The 23,627-nt window shown below is 38.8% G+C and overlaps 1 protein-coding gene across 1 annotated transcript in view; it reads right to left on the bottom strand.

Moving 5' to 3' along the window:
* Positions 1-892: 892 nt before the first annotated feature.
* The window catches only part of PLBD1 (phospholipase B domain containing 1), a 95,414-nt gene continuing 72,679 nt past the window's right edge, over positions 893-23,627 (bottom strand). Inside the window, exons 8-12 of the mRNA XM_044679083.1 lie at positions 18,093-18,293; positions 17,815-17,955; positions 11,081-11,266; positions 6,957-7,063; positions 893-1,197 (exon numbers count right to left, since the gene is read on the bottom strand). Coding sequence (XP_044535018.1) covers positions 958-1,197; positions 6,957-7,063; positions 11,081-11,266; positions 17,815-17,955; positions 18,093-18,293 — 875 coding nt within the window. The 3' untranslated portion in view covers positions 893-957. The remainder of the gene's footprint in view (positions 1,198-6,956; positions 7,064-11,080; positions 11,267-17,814; positions 17,956-18,092; positions 18,294-23,627) is intronic.

Below are 23,627 nucleotides of genomic sequence, written 5' to 3'. Positions count from 1 at the left end.
ATAACATTTCCCACTCTGGACTTGGAATATTTATTAAGTGTATGTCTTAATTTTATTTAGGATATGCTATCTTGTATTACTGATTATCTTTTTACTTATATGTTCTCTCTCCTCATCTGGATTTTAAATCTCCAAAGGGGTCAGGGCTTTCCTCTTTTTAGCTTTAGCATGTTGTACAATGTAGGCAAGACTGACAGTACCTATTGCTGTTGTTCTGTATGAATGGAATTAGCTCACCCTCATTCATTTGTTCAGACTCTAGCCACCAGGAATAATGTCACCCCACCCAACTTAGAATTAAGTGGGGAGGAGGAGGTCTGTGACCCACACATGATAGTAAGTAACAAACCAAAAACAAGGGACTGCCCTTTGGGCAGTCCAAAACAGTGTTGAGGCTGCCATTTGTCCACTTGAAATTAGAGGTGGATGCAAGAAGTGATGAAAGTGGCTGGTAACTTCCTGTGGAGGCAGTTGGCGCTTTGAACTTGGTGTTGAAGGATCTCTAGTGAGACCTCAGACTGCTTCCCTGTGAATTGTCACGTAAGTCAGGCTGACTCTCATTCTCTTCCCTTGGAGTTTCTGGAGGCTCTAGCCTTAAGGAGGCCTCTCTTCTTAGAGGAAGCCTTGTGGCTAGAAGCCTTATTTAATTAACCTCTGTGCCCCTCTGCTGGGGCCTCTAAATTCTTACCTGGTTCGGGCCTCTGGTCTGGGCCAGAGTTTCTCTCTCCATTTCCCTATCTTCAACCTTCCTAATTGTAAATGACATAAAAGTCATCCTGACTTGGGTCTATTTTATTTTGAAATTGAGTTAATCGATTTCTGGTGACCATGCCTTAAATATCTAGTTTTCCCCTCTTAGAGTTCCCTATGAAAGCAATGAGCAATAAAAGAGAAAACAATGATTTTATTTGTGAGGCTATGAAAAAATATATATATGTCATATATATTTAAAACCCTTTAGTTCCTTCTTTTCCACCTTTTGGCCTGCTTTCCACATCTTTTCTTTTTTTCTTTATGTAATTCACAAACTTCTAGAAGAGGTTTCATAGTGACAAAATCAAAGTTGTAGGCTTCTGGCAGACCCTCGTGAGTAGTTGTATTGAACCTTTTCCATTCGAAGACAGGAAGACCATCATCCACTGTGGGACCATTGATGGCATAGGCTGTGAACTGAGATGCTAAAAACACATCTGCCACCTACAAGGAACAAGACAGAAAATTTATTAAATTACTTGGAAAAATACTGGATAACCAGCATACCAGTCTTCATTTCTAAATTGAAAAGGAAGGGGAGAGAGAAGGAAACTACCTATGTATACCCAAGTTAAATAAAACACACTGTAAATATAATGTCAGTTAGATGACATAATGGCTTGAGTGTTGGGCCTGGAGTCAGGAAGGCTCATCTTCATGAGTTTAAATCTAGTTTCAGACATTTACTAACTGTGTGATCCTGGGCAAGACACTAAACCCTGTTTGCCTCAGTTTCCTCATCTGGAACATTAGCTGGAGAAGGAAATTGCAAAGCACTCTAATATCTTTGCCAAAAATATCCTAAATGGGGTCCTGAAGAGTCAGGCATGACTAAAAAAGGACCAAAACACAAAAGACACAATGTAGAATGGATAATAGCAGTAGAGATGTCCAAAAATTCACAGGTGGCCAAGTCTAAGAAAGAAGACAGCAATAAAACCCAAAACTTAGATATTTATACATAAAATATGGGTATCGAGCAAGGACCACTAGAGATCTTAATGTGATGATGAAATTCAATCTTGCACCAAGATGCCCTGCAATATGGCCTCATGACTGGATGATGGCTCTAGAAGGAACTAGATAAAGAATCATGTTAAGATAGACTACTGAAAGTCAAATTAAAAATAAAGAATAACTGAAGCATTTAAAGGCAGAAATAATAGTGCCCACAGAGCATGAGATTTAAAAAAGTGAAGGTTCTGGGAAACAGATCACAAGCTGGGTGAAAGGATATAATAATAAGGGGGATTCAGTTATCTAGATATCTGCTTGAGTTCTCTCTGTGCTCAAAGCAAATTGACTAACAATTTCTGGACTTCACTTAATCATAATTTTATCCTTTGAAAGGTAAAGGAACTGATAAAGAACACTTATTTTCTAGATCTCATTCTCACCAATAGGGTTGAAATCTTGCAGCAAAATACTAATTTGGTCTTAGAATTTGTACTAGAGAAGGGGAGGAGAGTAAAGCATAAATTGATATTTATCTTAGATTTTGGGAAACCATATATATATATATAATAGGACTAGTATTTACCAATGTTTGCCTGATGTTGATTCTTTTCTTTGATCTACCTAGTTGTGGTATTGCTGGATCAAAGGATATGCACAGTTTTATAGCCTTTGGGCATAGTTCTAAATTGTTCTTCAGAATGGTTGGATCAGTTTATAATTCCACTAACAGTGTATAAGTGTCCCTACTTTTCCACACCCCCTCCTGCCTTTATCATTTTCCTTTTTTTGTCATGTTAACCAGTCTTATAGGAGTGTGATGATTCTTCAGAATTGTTCTAATTTGCATTTTTCTAATACAGATTGAGAGCATTTTTTCATGTGACTATTGACAGGTTTGATTTCTTCTTCTGAAAATTGCCTACTCATATCCATGACCATCTACCAACTGAGGAATGGCTCTTATTTTTTATAAATTTGACTCAGATTTTTATGTATTTGATTAATGAGGCCTTTATCAGAGAAACTTGCTGCAAATCCCTCCCCTCCACTTCCTTGCATCCTCCAGTTTGTTATTTTCCTTCTCATTTTGGTTGTGTTGGTTTTATTTGTGCAAAACCTTTTTAATTTCATGTAATCAAAATTATTCATTTTAATTCTGTGATCCTCCTCTCTCTTATTTGCTCACAAACTCTTCCCTTATCTATAGATGTGGCAGGTAAATTTTTCCATGGTCTCCTAATTTACTTATTATAGTTCTCTTTATGTCTTTATGTCATTTATCCATTTTGACCTTATCTTGGGATACAGTGTGAGATGTTGCCTATGCCTGATTTCTTTCAAACTGCTTTCCAGTTTTCTAAGCATTATTAAATGGTGAACTTTTTTTATTTGGTAATATTTAATTTCCCCCCCCTCCAATTATATGTAAGTCACCCTATTGCTCTAATGACCAGATACATCCAGGGAAGCTAACTGGTATTGTGTCTTTGTTGCATATCTTTGCTAAGTTAGGGCAAAGTAAGCCTTTAATACTACTTGATGACTTGACCTCTTTTTGTCCCAATAATGAACCTAAAATGAAAGAGTGCTAACATCATAGATAGGAACCTGTAAGGAACAAGGCTGCTGGTGATGGAGTAAAGTGTGAAGAGGGAGGGGTGAAGCCAGGAGTAAAATGAGCAAGGAGTAAAGCACTTCATAAAAGGACACCAGATTTATGGTACTGGCATTTAGGATCACAGATCCATGGCCATTTTCACTTCCATAATTCCAAAATATGTCTTCATAAAATGCTTAGAGGCTTGGAGATATAGAAGAAAAACTCTCTACTCAGGGTTTGATTTAGCCAATGTCTGTCAGGCACAGTTTATTGCCTCCAAGCATTGCTACTGAAGGGGGAAGAAGGAGGAGGGAGAGAAAGAGGGTCACAAAGAGGAGGAAGAAGAGAAGAGAGTGGTGGGGCAGTAGAGAGAGACACAGAGACTCAAAGATGGTGTTTCCTCTACTTATTGGAATTCTCTCCCTGTCCCCCCATGCCCACCCCAATACACACACATGGCAGTAGCAACAATGGTTTGTGGAAGTTATTGTCTATGACAGATATTGGTTAAATACAAAACAGAGCTGAATTTTTCTTCCATATTGAAATGGTGCCATCTTAGATGCATGACCCAGGACTGCCTCTCTTGGAGGAAAAATACTTAATGGCCAACTAAATTAGAAGTAAAGGTCCTTTCAAAAACTATAAGGAATGTTTTGTTTGAGTGCCTTTGCCCAGTAATCATGATTATTCATCAAGAGAAAGGTCAACTTGGCCAGACAGACTTAAATGCATTTTTTTAAACCCTTAATTTATCTCTTAGCATTGATTCTACATATAAGTTCCAAGCAAAAGAGTGGTAAGGGTTAGGCAATGGAGTTAAGTGACTTGCCCAAGGTCACCTAGCTAGAAAGTATCTGAGACCAGATTTGAACCAAGACCTACCATCTCCAGGCCTACCTCTCTATCCACAGAGCCGCTGCCTAGCTGCCCTTATGACTTAAATGTATTTATGCAAATTTCTATTCATATTCATAGTTGTAGATGCCACATGTGTTTGTTATACATAGCAGCAGCTACATGGTGCCATCATGCACAGAGCACTGGACCTGGAGTTGGAAAAACCTGAATTTAAATCTAACCTTTGACACTTGCTAGCTAGATGACCCTGGGCAAGTCACAACCTCTATTTGCATTTTTTTTAACCCTTAATTTCGGTATATTGTCTTATAGGTGGAAGAGTGGTAAGGGTGGGCAATGGGGGTCAAGTGACTTGCCCAGGGTCACACAGCTGGGAAGTGGCTGAGGCCGGGTTTGAACCTAGGACCTCCTGTCTCTAGGCCTGACTCTCACTCCACTGAGCTACCTAGCTGCCCCCCTATTTGCATTTTAATAATAATTTATATAATTGTATTAATTGTAATTAATATAATATAATTATTTAATTTGAATAAATGACAGTTTCTTCAACTGTAAAATGGAGATAATAAAGTGCTTAGCAGAGTGCCTGGTAAACAGTAGGCACTACATAAATGCTTATTTCTCTCCCTCCTTCTCTACAGTATAAGGTTAAATCTATACTAGTATCAGTTATTCCTATAATGTTATTTCATCTACCTGGACCGGAAATAAATAAATTTTAGTCACAGTGGCTTATTTTTCAATCCCACTAGGGAAATAACCAGATGGATTCCAAAAGCAAGGGGATTGGACCATTGACCTAGTGAGTGGGAATATTCTCCCCCTTCTCCTTAGCATTGAATAGTAGACCAAGTCTGAGACAACTGGTAGCAATTGACTGTTTCTAGCTCCTCTGGAAGTTTCACGAACCTTGTGGCTCTCTGGCCAGGTCTATAAACAGCAAGTTTGGTTTTCTCCCCCTCCTAGTTATCGTTGGCTTATCTAGGGGTAGACTTGTTCTGTGTTAAGATATACGGTAAAATAGCACGAGGGTAAGATGGTGCAGACAAGGATCCAGCAAAGACTATGGAAAAGCAGGAAGATGGAAATTAGTCCTTCGAGCATCCTGTTATTCAGGCTGGCCAAACGCTGAGTTCTGAACCAAGTTCCTTTGGCCATTGAGATCGAAGGCCAGATTCTCTAGATGGGGGAAGACTGGACTGAACCAAGCTCCTGCCTATCAGCAAGCTTTGAGGACAGACTTGAGGCTCTTTGGGTTAGAATGTCCAATGGAAAAGGATCAGAAGATCCCTTAGAATGAAAGACAGTGTATAGGATTATCTCTGTGTCAGAAAAGAATAACATTTCATTCAAACCTACGACAGAAATGAAACTGCAAATTCTTATACAAGATGAACTGGCAGACTAGACTGAAATGGTCAAATGGGGGATCCTTTGACATACATACACAAAGACCCCCTGAAAATCTCTCTGAAGAACCTTGATATTGCTTACGAGACATGGGAGACCCTGGCAGAGGGCTGTCCGGCACGGTGTGCTTGTATCAAAGAAGCTGCTGTGTTCTGTGAGCAGAGCAGAACTGGAGTAGCTCAGAAGAGGAGAGAGATGTATAAATTCAGAGATATCTCCTTCCCAAATCTTGGTACTGGCTATTCGTGCCCAATCTGTGGCAGAGGCTTCCGAGCTAATCCTGGTCAGCCTCAGGCAGACACATCGGACGTTGACCTCAACATACGGATGCCATTTTGGTCCTCTTCAAGTTGAAGGAAAACAATCAACCAACCAGTGTGAATATGTGTGTATACACATATATGAACACACACACACACACAGAGTTCAATTTGGCTTATGGAATCTGACAATGTAGAGAAATTGGGTCGATTTGGTTAAAAGACCCTGATATTAAGAAATATTGAAGACAGAAGAAAAAAGGGATGGCTGAGGATGAGATGGATAGATAGTTTCATTGAAGCAATGAACATGAACTTGGACAGATTTAGGGAGATAGTAGGACCTGGCATGTTATGGTCTGTGGGGGTCACAAAGAATTGAACATGGCTGAATGTCAGAACAACAACAAAAATCAGTCAAAAAAAGAGAAAGAGATGAAAAGAAATTGAAGATGCTTTAAACTGAGGAAGTATAACCTAGAATCTCAATTCTTCTTTTTTTGAAAACCCTTACCTTCCATCTTATAATCAACATTCTGTATTGGTTCCAAGGCAGAAGAGTGGTAAGAGTTAGGCAATGAAGGTTAAGTGACTTACCCAGGGTCACACAGCTTGGAAGTATCTGAGGTCAGATTTGAACCCAGCACCTCTCATCTCTAGGCATGGCTCTCTATCCACCGAACTACTTAGCTGCCCCCTAGAATTTCAATTCTAAAAATATTTTTAATTTTTCAGAAAACAGTTAGGTGGTACAGTGGTTAGAACACAGGACCTAGAGTGAGGAGGACCACCAATGAAATCCAGATCAAGACATTGACAGTTGTGTGACCCTGGGGAAAATCACTTAATTTTTGTCTGTTTTACTTTCCTTATCTATAAAGCACCCTGGGGTTTTTGTGAGGATTCAAGTAGTTTTGTAAACTTTAAAGTATAAGCTACATAACAAGGAGAACTTAATGGATCTGCTTTTCTAGATACATATCCATTTTTTGTATTATAGGAGCATGAGGGATGGGGAAGGGAAAGGAATAAATATTTATTTAGTGTCTTCTCTGTCTGAGCTTAAAGTCCATGGTGCTGTCAGAAACATGAGCACTTTCTCTGGGGCACCTTACCTTTGTGTCATAGCAACCTGCTGGGACAGGTCTTCTTGAATTCAGGTCCTCCCGGCAGCAAATAGTATTACAAGGATTTCCTCTGCTGTAAGGTTCATTCTTATAATCTAAGAAAACAGAAAAGAGAATTGAGGAGGCAAGAAAAATGAGAGACATCATTATCTCCAGTGGGGTTTCTGGGCTCATTCAAGGAAAAGAGACCAGAAAAATTAGAAAAGCACCCAAGAAGACTATATCTTCTCCTGAAATATCTTCTTGTTTTGAAAACAAATAATATGGTATTCTTGGCCATTTTTTCCCCTAGAAATGGAGAATGGGCAATAGCAAGGACTAGATCATTATTCAACCAATTCACAGTCCTGGAAGCTACCAGTAATGAAGTAATAAACTAAAAGAGGATTATAATCTAAAACTAACATTCCATCTTCTACAGGTAGGCTTTCCTAACCCTTCTTAATTTTAGTGTGTTGTCTCTTTTAAAGGAAGCCAGAAGAGGCAGTAGGCAGAGATGAGCATGGAAAGCATTGCAGGCATGAAAAGCCCCAAACCAAGAAAAAAGTCTTAATAATGGAACAGCAAGGAGAGCATTATCACCACTACTGATGGCAGAGAGACTAATAGGAGGCCATTGCAATTGTCCAGGTGAGAGGTCATGAGAGCTTGAATTAGGACCGTGACTGGAGAATGTACATGTGAAATGCTGAGAAAGCATAAGCAATAATAGGACAGGGGAGCAAGAGATTTGAGAGTAGAAGATATTACAGCGTTGAAGTGGTTTATTATGGAGTTAAAAATGGCCAGAGAAAAGAGCAAGAATGATGACCTGGGAAAATATTTAGGGGTGGAGAGATTGGTCATTGTGGAGGATATATTTGGAGGGGGGTAATAAGGTTTGAGGATATGGAGTGAAAGAAAATTATGAAAGGACAAAAGAATTTAGGAGTTCTTAAACATGGAAATGAAACACTTGAAGGTGATGGTAAGATCAAGGGCGTTGTAGATAAGGTTGTATAAATCAACACCTCTATCTGACTTAACAAACTTGGCTGACCATATGCATTCCATATGGAGGCAAGAAGAGATGCTTTTACCTAAATCAGTGCTACGCCTTTGTTGAGTTCCTTTCTATGCAACTGTCAAGTAAACTTCTTTTTGATTAATGTTGAACAGTCTACAAATGTCTTGTTTCTTTATAATCTCAAACTGAATGACTGGATCAGCCTGGGTCAACCCCAGGCCACAAGATAATGTTTCTCCTTGTGTGTGGCTGAGGAGGATGAGAGGGAGAAACTTATGGGAGCTGAGTGGGCTCAGGTCCTGGGAAGTACAGATACTTGAGAGAACATCAAGATATAAATTAAAATGTTCCAATTAGAGGGGGAGAAAGACATTATGAACACAAGCTTAGCTGTAGGAGTGAATGTAATGGAGGAGCCATTGATTACACTAAGCATGTGAAACTTGGGCGATTTGGAAAGACAGTAATACCATCAATAGAAATAAAAAAGTTCAGAAGAGGGTCAATTTGGAGGGGAGAAAATAATGAGCTCTGTTTGAGGTTTCTTAAGTTTGAGAAACCTATAGTACTTCTAGTTTGAAATATTGAAGAAGTAGTTGGTGACATAGGACTGAGACTTATGAGAGACTAGGTATAAATAGACCTCAGAATCATCTGTATAATTAATGTGATAAAATTAAACAGATAAGTGAGTTGTTGAGGTCACCAAGAATGAGTGCAAAGGAATATAGTATAAAGAGCTATGGACTAGCTAGGAAGTCATATGTCAGAGGTCATAGGAAGTCATAGGAAAGACCTATGTTCAAATCTCAACTCTAACACTAGTTGTGTAAATAATCCTGAGCAACCCTAGTAATCTTGGTTTCATTATTTGCTGGACTCCTTGACTTCTAAGGTCTCCACTAGCTCTAAACCTATCATCTTACGATCATTTAAGTAGATAAAGGAAAAAAGGCTCAGGACAGGTCCTTAGAGGACACCCAGAGTCACATGTTGTGAATGAAGACTGACCAAGGAAGATTGACTTTAGATGAATAAGAGGAAGGCCAAGAGTATCAGAAAAATCAGGGAGCCCTATACCAATATAAATTCAAAATAGGCAAATGGCTTAAATATAAAGAGTGAAATCATAAATAAATTAGATGAACATAGACTAGTATACCTGTCAGATCTATGGGAAGGGAAGGAATTTAAGACCAAGCAAGAGATAAAGAACATTACAAGATGTAAAATGAATAATTTTGATTATATTAAATTAAAAAGGTTTTTTTACAAACAAAAACAATGCAACCAAAATTAGAAGGGAAGCAACAGACTGGGAATAAAATTTTAAAATGAAATTCTCTGACAAAGGTATAATTTCCCAAATATATAAGGAACTAAGTCAAATTTACAAGAAATCAAGCCATTCCCCAATTGACAAATGGTCAAGGGACATGAATAGGCAGTTTTCAGATGAAGAAATCAAAGCTATCAATAATCTCATGAAAAAGTGTTCTAAATCCCTCCTGATTAGAGAAAAGCAAATCAAAACAACTCTGAGGTACCACAGAACATTGGTCAATTTGACAGTAAAGGGAAAAAATAAATATTGGAGGGGATGTGGCAAGATGGGGCCAATAATGCATTGCTGGTGGAGTTGTGAATTGATCCAAACATTCTGGAAGGCAATTTGGAATTATGCCCAAAGGACTTTAAAAGATTGCCTGCCCTTTGATCTATTACTGGGTTTGTACCCAAAAGATATTTTTAAAATGTTTGTACAAAAATATTTATAGTTGTGCTTTTTGTGGTGGCAAAAAAAAATTAGAAAATGAGGAGGTGTCCCTCAATTGGGGAATGGCCAAATGAATTGTGGCACATGATGGTGATGGAATACTATTGCACTATAAGGAATGATGAACTGCTTGATTTCTATATGAACTAGAAAGACCTCCATGAACTGATGTGGAGTGAAATGAGCAGAACCAGGAGAACATTATACACAGAACAGAAACATTGTGGGATGATCAAATGTAAAAGACTTTGCTACTAATAGCAATGCAATAAACAAGAAAAATCCCATGGAACTTCTGAGAAAGAATGCTATCTGCCTCTAGAGAAAGAACTATGCGAGTAGAAATACAGAAGAAAAACATGATTTATCACTTGGTTGCAATTTGTGGTTTTGGCTTTAAAGGATTATTCCATTATAAATATGAATAACATGGAAATAGGTTTTGAGTAATAAGACATATATAAATCTATGGAATTGCTTGTTGGCTCTGGGAGGGGGAGAGGGAAATGGGAAGGGATAGAACATGAATCATGTAACCATGGAAGAATATTCTAAAAAAAAATAAAATAATGTAGACAATGAAAAAAACAGGGAGGAGAAAGTATCTTGGAGTAGAAGGTAGCCATAAATATCAAATGTTGTAGAGAGATAAGAACTGAAAAAAGAAACTAGTTTTTCTAAATGTATTTGTTTTCTTTGGAAAGCAAATATGTTAGTGAAAAGGAATGAATAAACATATCTTACAGGTTTTTTTTCTTGTTGTAAGCATTTATAGTTAACCTTTCCACATCATGAGGGTCATAGATGAGGAGCCCCCATGATCTGGAAAATTTCTCCTTTCATACCAGAGAAGAAATCTGAATTTTTATATAGAGTGTTTACAGTACCCTTGAGTTAGGTATGCATTTCCAAGTTTCTAACCTTTTTTTGTGTGTCATCTGCTGACCTTTGCATTTTGTCTGTGGCTTCCACAAAACTCCCCCAAAACTTCTATTTAATTTCTTATAGTGACTCACAATATGTCATAATTGTGATGGGGAAACTCATGATGTGGAAGAGGTAACTGTATTTTTTGCTTGAATACCTTTTAAAATTATTTTTTTCTTTTTCAATCCTATAATCTCTGAAAACTCTCTCCTCTCTTAAAAGAGTGAAATTTCACTTGTCTAGGATAGATTAGGTATTATGTTATCTATATCCTGGATAAAATACTGTCTCACAGATTCTACCAAAATGAACACATTATAATGAAAGTATAGTTCTCACAACTCACAGGCAGAAAAATAAAAACATTAAAAAATAAGGTTCTTAAGAGAAGCATTAACGTACTGTTATATCGCATGATCTTCTTCATAGAATTGATGTCTGTCACTTTTCCCTGGTCCCGACGGAAGATTTTGGCTCTTGGAGCTAGGTCATAAGAATAATCCAAGCCAAATTTCTTAACCAACATTGGGTAGCCACTCAAATTGTAAGTCGTCTTATGGAAAGGGATGTTGTAGGATGCCCAATATCCTGGTAAGAGGTGGAATTCAGATTGAAGATGGAGATAAGAATTGGAGGGAAGATGAGAAAGAAAGAAGGGGAAAGAGAGAAAGGTCAGTTATATTTATATATTTGTTATAATTGCATTTTGGTAATAGGAAAACATAATGAAATGATACTGAGACACAAACTACACAGTCGTGGAACAGGCCCTTCTTTGAGGAAGGCACACAATTCACTGCATCTCTAGGTAAGTGAAGCATCCTTTTTTTTTTTTTTAAACTAGTTTTTAAACATTTTTAAAAAACGTTTTTCATTAAAAAAACCATCACTGCCATTTCTTGATAACTACTCCCCATAGAAAATATCTTTGTAACAAAGAAAAACAGTTAAGAAAAATAAACATACATTGACTATATCTGACAGTTTATGCACGATTATTCATCCATAATACACCATCTTTCTTTTTTTCAAGAAAGAGTTCATTTAATCATTAGTCCTCAGGAATTAAGATTACTCCATTAACCCAAACTCTGATGTTTTTTAGTTCAACCAAAGATGTTAAAGCAGTTGATAAACAAGGAAATAAATACTCTGGGACCACAATATAGTACTACAATAATATTCATTATCTGGTGGAATTCAGCAAAAGACAGATGGTGTTGAATGACCTTCTGTGGGAATTTAGGTACTCTTATCGGAAAAAAAAGAAAGAAAGAAAAGGAAAAAGGTAGCCTAATGTAGCATAACCTAACCATAGCATTACCCTAATTCCTTAAATATGCATGAAATGTTGAAGTTTTCCAATGCTCAAGTTATAGCTGATAATGAGATTCAAACCCAGTTATGTTATTCAAGTTGACAGAAAAAGAAAGGATCTGGCTCCAACTGAAGCCAGACTGATGGCTGAGCAGCAGCCATTGTTCCCAGTAGCAATGAATGCTGATTCTGGGGACAATAGCATCTATAGAAATTACCTTGGGGGCATTTAGGTGGTATGTCCCTGTGATCAGGAGAACCTGAGTTCAGATTCAGTCTCAAACACTTAGTAGCTGTGTGACTCTGGGCAAGTCACTTAACCCTGTTTGTCTAAGTTTCATTAGCTGTAAAATGAGCTGGAGAAGAAAATGGTAAGCCACTCCAGCATCTTTGCCAAGAAAACCCCAAATAGGGTCATGAAGAGTTGGACATGACCAAAAAGTGACTGAACAACTGAAAGCAATTACCTCAGAGTCCTAGGAAGGGCCAAATGAAATAAAGTCCTTTGAAAACCTTAACCTGCTATGTGGATGATTTCTGATGGGGAAGTTCTCAGAAAGGACCTTGGCAGGTCAACAACAACCACAACTCAAATCCTGTCTCTGATACTATGCAATAAGCTTTTGGACAAGTCATTTACCCTCACTAGGTCTGTTTTGTTTTTTGGAAAATGAGTCTAGATGGCCTCTTTGATCCCTTCCAATATGAAATCTATCACTTTGATGATTTCAACAAACATTTATTAAGCACAAACGTGTGCCAGGCACTATATTAAATGCTGGGGATACAAAGACAAAAGCAAAAGTTACTAAGTAAAACTAAAATCAGGAATTCACATTTGAATGTGAGAGACCATACATACAACTATAAATATACAAAAGGGGTTCTGGAAGTTTTAATGGGGTCTTTTTTTTTAAACCCTTACCTTCTGTCTTAGAATCAATACTGTGCCTATGGTCACACAGCTAGGAATGGTCTGAGGCCAGATTTAAACCCAGGATCTCCCATCTCGGAGCCTGGTTCTCAATCCACTGAGCCACCCAGCTGCCCTCTCTTAGTGGGGTCTTAAAGGACTTTTGTAGACTTTTGTAGACACCCTATACAGGGGACACAAGGTAGAAGAGGCACAATCATTGGGGACCTGGAAGAGATGTGGGATAGGGTGGGAGGAGGATAGGATGAGCACAAAAGTATTTCTGCAGAAGGTAGAGCTTGAGTTAGTTGTTTTTTTTCTTAAACCTTTACCTTCTGTCTAAAGAATCCATACTAAGTAGAAGAGTGGTAAGGGCTAGGTAATTGGGGTTAAGTGATTTGTCCAGGGCCACAGAGGGAATGTCTGAGACTATATTTGAACCCAGGTCCTTCTGCCTCCAGACCTGGTCCTCTATCCACTCAACTACCCAGCTGTCCCTTGAAAGAAACCTGGAATTGAAGAATCAGAGGTGAGGAGGAAGACTATTCTAGGTGTAGGGGATAGTCTGTGTGAAGGAATGGAGATAGGAGATGGAATGTTATGTGCATAGAACAGCAAGCAGGTCAGTTGAGTTAGACTATAGAATATGTAGAGGGGATATATAGATATAGATATAGATTAGACATAGACATAGACATAGACATAGACATAGACACAGACGGACAAGGGGCAGCTAGGCGACTCAATGGATAGAGAAATAGGCCTGGATATCCTGGGTTCAAATCTGGCCTCAGACATTTCCTAACTGTGTGACCCTGGGCAACTTAACCCCAGATGCCTAGTCCTTACCACTCTTCTGTCTTGGAACCAATGCATTGATTTGAAGACAGAAGATGAAGGCTTGGAAAAAAAACAAAACTAGAAGGATAGGAAGGGCTCAGGTTGTGAGGAGCTTTAAATATCAGGTAGAAGAGTTTATTTTGTATTTGATTCTAGAAGCACTAGGGAGCAAGGTGTTCATTGAGAGAGGGGTGACAAAGATAGATTCAAGAAGTGTAATTATATTTTGCAAAGCAATATGGAAAGCAAGATGATGGACAGTTTCCTGATTAGAACATGGAATGGACTGAGCCTCCCAGGGACTGGCTTGTGCCAAATCAGATGATGCTCAAATATAAAAGGAAGGATTTGAACTGAGACAGGGCCTCAATCTGAGATATTTGGGGTAGTGGGAGGTTTGTGGTGGTGGTGAGGGTAGGCCTTAGGTCAACTTGAATTACCAGTAAACTCCACTGATCAATCTCATAGTCCTAGATCCTGTAATACCTTTACACTGAGTAACCTGTTCCTGATTCATACTCCAAGAAGAAACGACAACATCCTTCAGCAAATAACCTGATTTGGGTGAATCAGTCTGGCCTTGCCAGGCTGGCAACTGGCAATTATCAGTTGACAACCCTGATGACCTTTGATTCAAGTACCATCTTTGTCATCTTTAGCTTAGATAAAGAACTTCCTGTTTCCCTCTTTCCCAGTTATTTATCCTGCTCCCCTCCTAAGCCTGAGCGCATTAAATCTTACTTACCTAGATTGGCGTCAACTCTATCTCTAGGCTTAATGATTGTATCCCTGGGATATTTGAGGGAAAGGAGAATAGTAACATTCATAGCAAGATATAATCTGCAGTCAAACTCCAGTGTTATCCTACTAGGCCAGATTAGTCAGTTAGAAGTAACTGTACAATTCTATTCATAGATTCTTCATTGGCTGGCTAGTCTGGGACACTGTTATTCTGAAAAAAAAAAGCTGTTATAATGGTCCTGGTGATATGAGGAGCTGAAGCTGGGTGTGTGTAGGTGATACCTAGTGTAACACTTAAGTTGTGATAGTGAAACACAAAGGGCCCCACAAGATAGTTGTGTTGAATCTGCCAAGCTCAACTTCAGAATAACAGTTATTCTCCTTTCCCTAAAGATAACAAAGATGGTACTTGAATCAAAGTTAATCAGGATTATCAATTGTCAATTGATAATTGCGAGTTGCTAGCCTGGCAAGGCCAGACTAATTCACCCAAATCAGGTTATTTGCTGAAGGATGCTGCTGTTTCTTCTTAGAGTACAAATCAGGAACAGGTTAGTTACTCTGTATAAAGGTATCACAGGATCTGGGACTGTGAGATTGATCTGTGGAGTTTACTGGCAATTCAAGTTGACCTAAGGTCTACCCTCACCACCACCACAAACCTCCCACTACCCCAAATATCTCAGATTGAGACCCTGTCTCAGTTCAAATCCTTCCTTTTATATTTGAGCATCAACTGATTTTGCACCTGCCAGCCCCTGGGAGGCTCAGTCCATTCCATGTTCTAATCAGGAAACTGTCTATCATCTTGCTTTTCATATTGCTTTGCAAAATATCATTACAGAAGGAATGGGAGTCTGTTGTGATAGTCTAGGACAGTGATGGGCAAACTATTCCCCGCAGGCCAGATCTAGGCTGTAGTTTTCCCATCACTGCCTTGAGCAATTCCCTAATCATTACATCTGGATGTGGGGGCGTAGTGATTAGGGAATTGCTTAAGGCAGTGATGGGAAAACTAAGGCCTGTATCTGGCTCATGGGGAATAGTTTTCCCATCACTGATCTAGGAGAAAGGTTGGAAGATTTAAAATAGGAGATTACTACAATAATTCAGGAAAGAGATATTGCTGAGAGGCAACTGATAAGATCTGGCAGATACGACTGGCAGATTATGGCTTGTTGCAGAAATATTATGATTTTTATGCTGAGAAGAACAGAAGGCAAAAAGTACTTCTTTACACTGAATATGTGGGATTAGTGACTGAGAGAAGCAGAAGATGACACTAAGGTTACAAACTGGGTGCCTGGAAAGAGAATGCCATCTTGACATTGCAGAGAGTTTTCAAGGAAATGAGAGGAGATTAAGTGGAAACTCTAAATTCTAAAATAAGCTCTGAATTCTAAGAAAGTAGAGTTGAGTATGATTCAGAGTTCGGAGACAAGAGTAGCTCATTAATGCCTACACAAGGTAGAAGATTACAGGGAAACATTAACGATTTGTATGTAAAGACCTGGAGAACTTTTAGGTTAGTAATGGGAGAATGTGAACATCATGACTATCTTATAATTATGAGCCAGATGTAATTTACCTAATTACAGAGAGAAGGTAAGAATTTATTTATGGTCACATAAAGTTGAAGAAAGAAATGAAAGTTTGGAGTAGCCACCATGTTGACTAAGATAATTAAGCAGGAAGAAGGATGCCATGCTGTGCTGGAGTCCTTAGTTGAAATTAGATAATATACATCTTAATACACTCACTCACTCAGCACCCTTGTATGACATTTTCCAGATCCATTCAGAAGAATGTGAGTGGGAATCAGGGAAGAAGTTGGTGTTTGGGGGTTATGAAGTTGTGAGCAGTAACAGGGCAAGAGAGCAAGGGATTGAGACTAGAGTATACTATAAAGTTGAGATGGTTTACTAAAGAGTTGAGATTAGTAGAGGAGAACAATGGTGATAGGGTAGAGGGATTGGATATTATGGTGAGGAAGAATAAGTTTGGGGGGTTAGTAAGGTACAGAGATGAAATGATGGAAAATTATGTCAGGAAAAGAATGAAACTTGCGGGTGAAAGTAAGATCAAGAGTATTGTAGATGAAGTTGTATGAGTTAACTGATGCAAATGATCCAAAATACCTGGATGACCATATGCATTTCCATATGGAGGCAAGAAGAGATGCATCTATCTGAACCAGTGTTATACTTGGGTTATTATCTTTCTCATACTATTGTACTTTTTGGCAAGTGTTGGATGTTCTATGAGTGTCTTGTTTCATTGTAATCCTAAAACTGAACTACCAGAAAAGCCCTAGTTGGCTCAGCCCATAGTGGTGTATGATTCTCCTTGAGTATAACCGAGGTGGATTGGAAAAGTAACAAATTGGATCTGAAATGGGAAGTATGGTTATTTGAGAGAATATCAAGAAATTGAAGTTTCCTATGAAGAGGGTCAGAGGTAGAATGGAAGGGGAAACTAGGAGCAGGCTCTTAACTCAATGTGAAAGGAAAAAATATCTCAAAGGATGGTAGATAGTAATCATGAGGATCTGGACAGGGTGATAAATTTGGAGTGAACATCAAAGGAGGAGAATTTATTAAGTGGTGGCAATAGAGCAAGAGTGTAGGGGTGGCAATGAGGACCAAGGAATATTCCAACTCATGTACCAGGGAAGAGAAAAAGGATATGAGGGAAAAAAGCATTACAAAGGATGGCCAGAGGATACAGTATCTTCCAAGGGGAGTCAGGGTCCTATAAGTGCTAAAAGATAGAGGATATAAGACAGGAAGAGGCCTAAAATGAAGGGAAGTTTGTTAGAAGATCCAGAAAACCCTGTGGAAGGGATGGACGGGTGTTGAGAGGGACAATACAGGAATAGGGTTGAGATACATGGGAACAAGGGAGAGAGCAGTAAGGGTTAAGAAGAGAAGTTCATTATCACTGAGAAGAATCAAAGAAAGAGGTGGGTATACAATAACCATTAGGGAAGTAGGGCTTGCTGCCATACATGGTGGGGAAAATTTTTTCAACCCATCTATTCTATAAAACTCTCACTTCTCAAATTTAGATGGCTCATTTCCATAATTTCTCTTACTTGTCCCATTTGGCAAATGGGGAAACTGAGAAGCAGTGAGATTTTGAGGGATTTTATCCGGTGATATCAGAGGATGGGCTAATCTTTAGAGGGCTGTGAGAAATTACAAATGGCAAATGACAAGGTCTAAATCTCCAATTGTGGGAATGCAGTGCAGATCTTGGCTTATGCTAATTTAGTCTAAATTTTTCCAGTCTGACTAGTAAAAGCAGACTCCTGCCAAGTACATACCTTTCCTGAGAATTTCAGTTTGGTCTGAGAATTCCACAAGCTTGGGGATTTGTTCCACAATGAAGAGTGTCTCATTGCCAAGACTTTCATTTAGCTTCACTTTTTTCAGATCAAGGATCATGTACTGATTGTTATAGGTGCCTGAGGCAGGGGAGAACATGGAGGAGTGAGTTAGGCTTGCCATTGTTGGCTATCCCTAAACAAAAGAGATGCAAACATTATCATACTAAAGAAAAATTGTCTTTTTTGACTGGAAGTTCGTTTATAGGGTTACTTACCGGAGTTGTATTTTGAAAAGATATTTGCCCACCTCTTGCCACCATCTGCCATCATATTGGCAGCACGGACCCTTTGCCAAGCCAAAAGGGATTCGGGTATCACCTGTTTCAGTAGGGTACGGTTAAATACGGTGTTGGTGGTCTGCAGCAGGACCAAACCACTGCTGAGAATATAAAAATCGTCCAGAGATTCCAAAAAACCTACAGAAAAACATAGAGAACCATCTTAATTTTGTCACACTGTACAATCACAACACATTTTGCAAAAGTTAAATATTCGTTATTTAACATTAACTGGATTCAGGCATGTGCTGGAGCCAGCTTGAACACGCTTGAGTGAGAGTATTGAAATTTCAGTGTCAGCATTTACACTTCGGAAACTGGCAAATTCTACCATCAGAACTTGATTTATTGTTTTGTTTATTTATTTATTTATTTATTTATTTATTTATTTATTTATTTATTATTTATTTATTTATTTATTGAGAAAGTGATAGAGTAAATGTTAGTAATGCAAACCGAACTTAAAAGTATATCATGCATATATTCTGCCTCCTCACCTCCAGCTGGTTTTTAAATATTTATAAACACAACCATGGATGAAGAGATCTGGTGAGTTATAGTGTGCAGATAGGTAGATCTGAGGGGGTAGATATGTGGGTCAGTGGATTCAAAGACAGGAGATCTTGGGTTCAAATCTGGCCTCAGACGCTTCCTGGCTATGAGACCCCTGGGAAAATCACTTAACCCCCATTGCCTAGCCTTTATTGCTCTTCTACATTGGAAACAATACACAGTATTAATTCTAAGACAGAAAAGTAACTTTTTTTTTTTTAAATATATATAGGTCTTTTCTTTTGCCCTCGACAGACTTTGGCACAGAGAGCACAGAGGCACTACAGCCAGTAAGAAGTTGGCATGCAGGCAAGTCTTAGAAAGTTTAGGGAATCAGCTTTCTAGGTTTTCAACAGCGCAGCATGAGCGTCTGCCTATGAGGATGGGGAATGGTGAGGAGGCAAAATAGTTAAGACGGAGGCTGCCAAGCCAGACTGCGGAGATCGTCACTGCTGAGAAGAATCGCAGATGTCTGCTGGCTATCATGGAGAGTAGAGGAAAAATGAACAGGGGCTGGGAAGTAGACCTTTGCTCCCTCCCTGACATGGCTTTCCCATCCAGACTGAAGTCTATCCAGGATTAGGGTCCAGGTCGAGCTCCTCCTTCACCATCCCATTCTGAATCGGCTTCCTGTGCCCAGAAAGAGTGGTAGGAGGCCACCAGAAAACTACTGAGATAAAGGTTCTAGGAAAGACTGCCTGATTTATTTCTTTCCCCTTTTTTCTCCATACACTGCACTTTAGTGGGCACAAAACTCTTTGCCTAAATTGAATGATGGCCTATTGTGACTAAGAAAAAGATTCCGGATAAGGAATGCAGAGAGAGAAAACTAGAGCTCTTTCATATTTTAACAATCTGGAGCAATATTTTTTATCAATTCCTGAGCTAAAATTTAGGACTGCTTGCCTCCTCTGTAGCATGACCTCCAGTGGGAACAAGAAGATAACAAATAAGAAGATAGGCATGCTCTCTAGTGACCAGTAGGAATATTACAGCCTTTTATTGTAGAAAGGCATTTTCTTGCAGGTGCTTTTACAATGCTGATGGGACCACTTGGTTGGTCGCTGTAGTATATCACCATCTGGTGGATAAATTACATATTACAGTAATGAACAGAGCTTCATCCAATGGAACCCCATTTCTTTAACCCTTATCTTCTGAGTTCGAATCAATACCACGTATTAGTTCCAAGGTTGAAAAGTATTAAGGACTAGGAATGATGGTTAAGTGACTTGCCCAGGGTCATACAACTAGGAAGTTCCAAAATTGGATGTCCTTTAAGACATCTTAATCTCAACATATCTAAACCTGAACTCATTATCTTTCACTGAAAACTCTTCCTTCTTCCTAAGGTTCCTTATTAATATTAGGGACATCATCGTTTCCCCAGGCATCCAGATTCACAACCTAGATGTCATTGTCAACTCCTCAACTCCCCATCCAGTCTGTCGCCAAGTCCTGCTAATTCCACCTTCTCAGAATCTCTTAGATGCGTCTCTTTTCTTCTCTGTCTGCACCTCCTTTTCTCCTTGAACACTGCCCACTCCCTGGTACAGGCTCTCTTCATCCCATGCCTTGATTTTTGCAATTGCCTGCTGCTTGGTCTGCCTGCCTCAAGTCTGTCCTCACTACAGTCCACCCTCTACTTAGCTGACAAACTGGTTTTTCTAAAGTGCACATCTAAGCACATTACCTTCTATTCAATAAATTATGATGGTTAGAACAAAATATAAGCTAAAGAATAAAAGAAAAGAAAATTAAATCCTGGATTTGCCACTTAGGACCCATAGGATCTTGCCATGTCACTTTGCCTCTACAGGATTCCATTTTCTCATATATAAAATGATATATAAGGGGAAAGGACTGACTGCATGACCTATAATTGCCTTCTAGTTCTAAATTTATGGTCCGATGTGCCAGGTCTCATGTTCAGTACTGGAGATAGAAAGACAGAGCAAAATAGTCCTTGCCCTCAAGGAGTTGATATTCTATTGGGGGAGACAATAGGTATATCTGTAGTTTTGTAGAAATTAAATCCAAGGACATTTTAACTGGGAAGACTTTAGCAGCTATGGGATCATGCAGAAGGTGATGTTTGACCTGAATTTTGAAAGAAACCAGACATTCTAAGTGGTAGAGAGTAAAAAAGGAGTATATTCAGGCGTGAGAGATAGGTGGCCCAAAGTAATGGAAATAGGAGGAATGGTTAAGTAGTTCAGGTAGGTTGAATTATGGAGTCCACGAAGAAGGATCATGTAAAATAATCCTGCAAAGGTAAGTTGAAATCAGATTGTTTAGTGCTTTCAATGCCAACTGAAGAATTGATATTTGATCCTTTTTCCCCACCTGGAAATTCTTACTTTCTGTCTTAGAATTAATACTAGGTTATCAGCTCCAAGGCAGAAGAGTGGTAAGGGCTAGGCAATTAAGGTTAAGTGACTTGCTCAGGGTCACACAGCTAGAAAGTGTGAGGCCAGATTTGAACTCAGGACCTCCGGGCTTGGTACCCTCTCCAATAAGACACCTAGTGCCCCTTGATATTTGATTAGAAAAGTAATAGGAAGCTATTGAACTTTGCTGAGCATGAGAATGACATGATCAGACACATGTATTGGAAAAATCTGTGTGCTGAATAGGTTGAGGAGCAGACAGAATTGAGGCAATAAACTCAATTAGGAGATTTCTGCAATAGTCAAGGCAAAAGGTGATGGGGACCTCCACAAGGGTAGTGGTATTCTATGTGGAGAGGAAAATATGAATGTGAGATATATGGTGGAGGTATAATTGACAGATGTGGCAACTGACTCAAATGTAGGATGAGTGAGGGTGAGAAATTGAAGGGGATCTTCAGAAGAAGAGTTGGCTTGGCTTCTCTCTGGAACATGCTGAGATGCCTATGGGACATCCAAGTTAAAATATCTAATAGGCAGATGTGAGACTAGAGCTCATCTTTAGTGAGATGACAATGAACCCCATGGGAGATAATGAACTCACCTAGATAAGAGAGCTCAATGTAGAGAGTATAGGTCTATGGGGTACCTCCCCCACTTAAGGGCGGGATATGGGTATCTGTTGATCCAGCTATATATCTCAAAGAGTTAGAGGTAGAAAAGGTTCCATACATATTAAAATATTAATTCATTTATATATTTTTATAGTATCAAAGAATTGAAAACAAAATAGATGTCTATCATGTAGGGTAAATATGGCATATGAATATTGTAGAATATTATTGAGAAATGACAACTATGAGGAACTGGTATAGACTGAAGTAAACATAACCAGAAAAACAATAGACACAATTAAGACAGCAATGTTAATGAGGAAAAACCCAATAAAATAAAATTGAACCCTTGTGTAATTATAATGATGAAGCTGACTCTTCCCTAGAGAAGAATCTGTTGTCCTGAGAGATACAGACAAATTATTTCAACACGGTCCCTAGTCTTGAGGAACTGGAAACCTAGTTGGGAGGCCAAAATTTAAAAACATAAAACAATTAAAGGCAGAATAGAACAGTAAATCTAGGGTCATGAAGACAAGTTAAGGTCTGCCTGTGACACATATTAATTGCATGACCCTGGATAAAAAAATTTAACCTCTCAGTTCCTGAGAAAGCTCTCTAAGATTACAAATCAATAGAATTACTGATTTGTATTGATTAAGGGAATTTTCCAGAAAGGGAGTTGTCCACATTGCTAAAACCACTGGCCTATTATACTCTCCCCTTCCACTACACTAGGCATAATGAACAGCATTTTTTTTTTTTTGTCCCTAGGGCAGCACAAGCTACCTCCAGGGCAAATGGCATTGAATATTTAAAAAAATAGGCTCTCAATCTGGGACCCTGGGTTCTGGACACTGGGACATCATTAGAGGATGGGATTGGACCAGGTAAGAATTTATTCAAGATTAGGAAACGATCCATTGGGTAACTTCCTCTTGTAACATCTTGCTAACTAGGCTCTTTCTTCCGTGAAAGGAATGCTGTGGCTTTTAGTGCTCTAAGGCAAAGCCCTGACAGCCCTCCTCTAGTTATAAGCTATGGTCCTAAGAACTAATGGTTCAAAGACAAAAGCAAAATCTTATTCCCAAGAAGCTTATATTCTAATAAGGAAAAATATATATATATTGTGTCATTTAAAATCACTAGGGATACTTGGAACTACATTTCCTGTGATCCCTAATGGGTTTCCTGTTTTGGATGACGTATTCAAGGTGAGGGACTATTTTAAATGGGGGGGAAGTGACTTTGAACTTCCTCTTTAGTTACCTGAGCTCGAGGAGAGAGGAAGGTAAATGGCTGAGGTGAGGTTGGAATAGGTTTTTCTTACAGGCGCGTGGTCAGTTTATCTCTATCAGCATGGCTTTTATTAAAATACTATTCTCCCTTTTGATCTTGGCCCTCATCATTTTTAATAATAACTATATATATATACATACATATATATATATAATCTCCAAATCCTTATATATAAATATATATGACTAAGAGTTTTTTCTCAATAAATGGTCAAAGGAAATTGAATAGTTCTCAAAAGAACTAGAGTATTTAAAACAACAACAAAAAATGTTCCTAAGAACTACTAATAAAAGACATGCAAATCAAAACAAGTTTAAGTTAGATGACTCAGTATATTGAGAGCTAGGCCTAGGGACAGCAGGTCCTGGGTTCAAATCTGGTTTCAGACACTTCCTAATTGTGTGACCCTGAGTAAGTCACTTAATCCTCATTGCCTAGACCAGTGGTTCCCAAACTTTTTTGGCCTACTGCCCCCTTTCCAGAAAAAAATATTACTTAGCCCCCCCACCCCGTCACATACTATCACCGCCCCCTTACAGTTATTCACCGCCCCCAAATGCACCTGTGGCCATCACTACCTCCCTGGATCACTACAGCACCCACCAGGGGGCAGTGGC

Source organism: Gracilinanus agilis, chromosome 5, assembly GCF_016433145.1.
Source record: "Gracilinanus agilis isolate LMUSP501 chromosome 5, AgileGrace, whole genome shotgun sequence".
In the NCBI taxonomy this organism is placed as follows: Eukaryota; Metazoa; Chordata; class Mammalia; order Didelphimorphia; family Didelphidae; genus Gracilinanus; species Gracilinanus agilis.
Note: the sequence above shows the minus strand (reverse complement) of the source record. Positions and strands in the feature narration are given on the sequence as shown.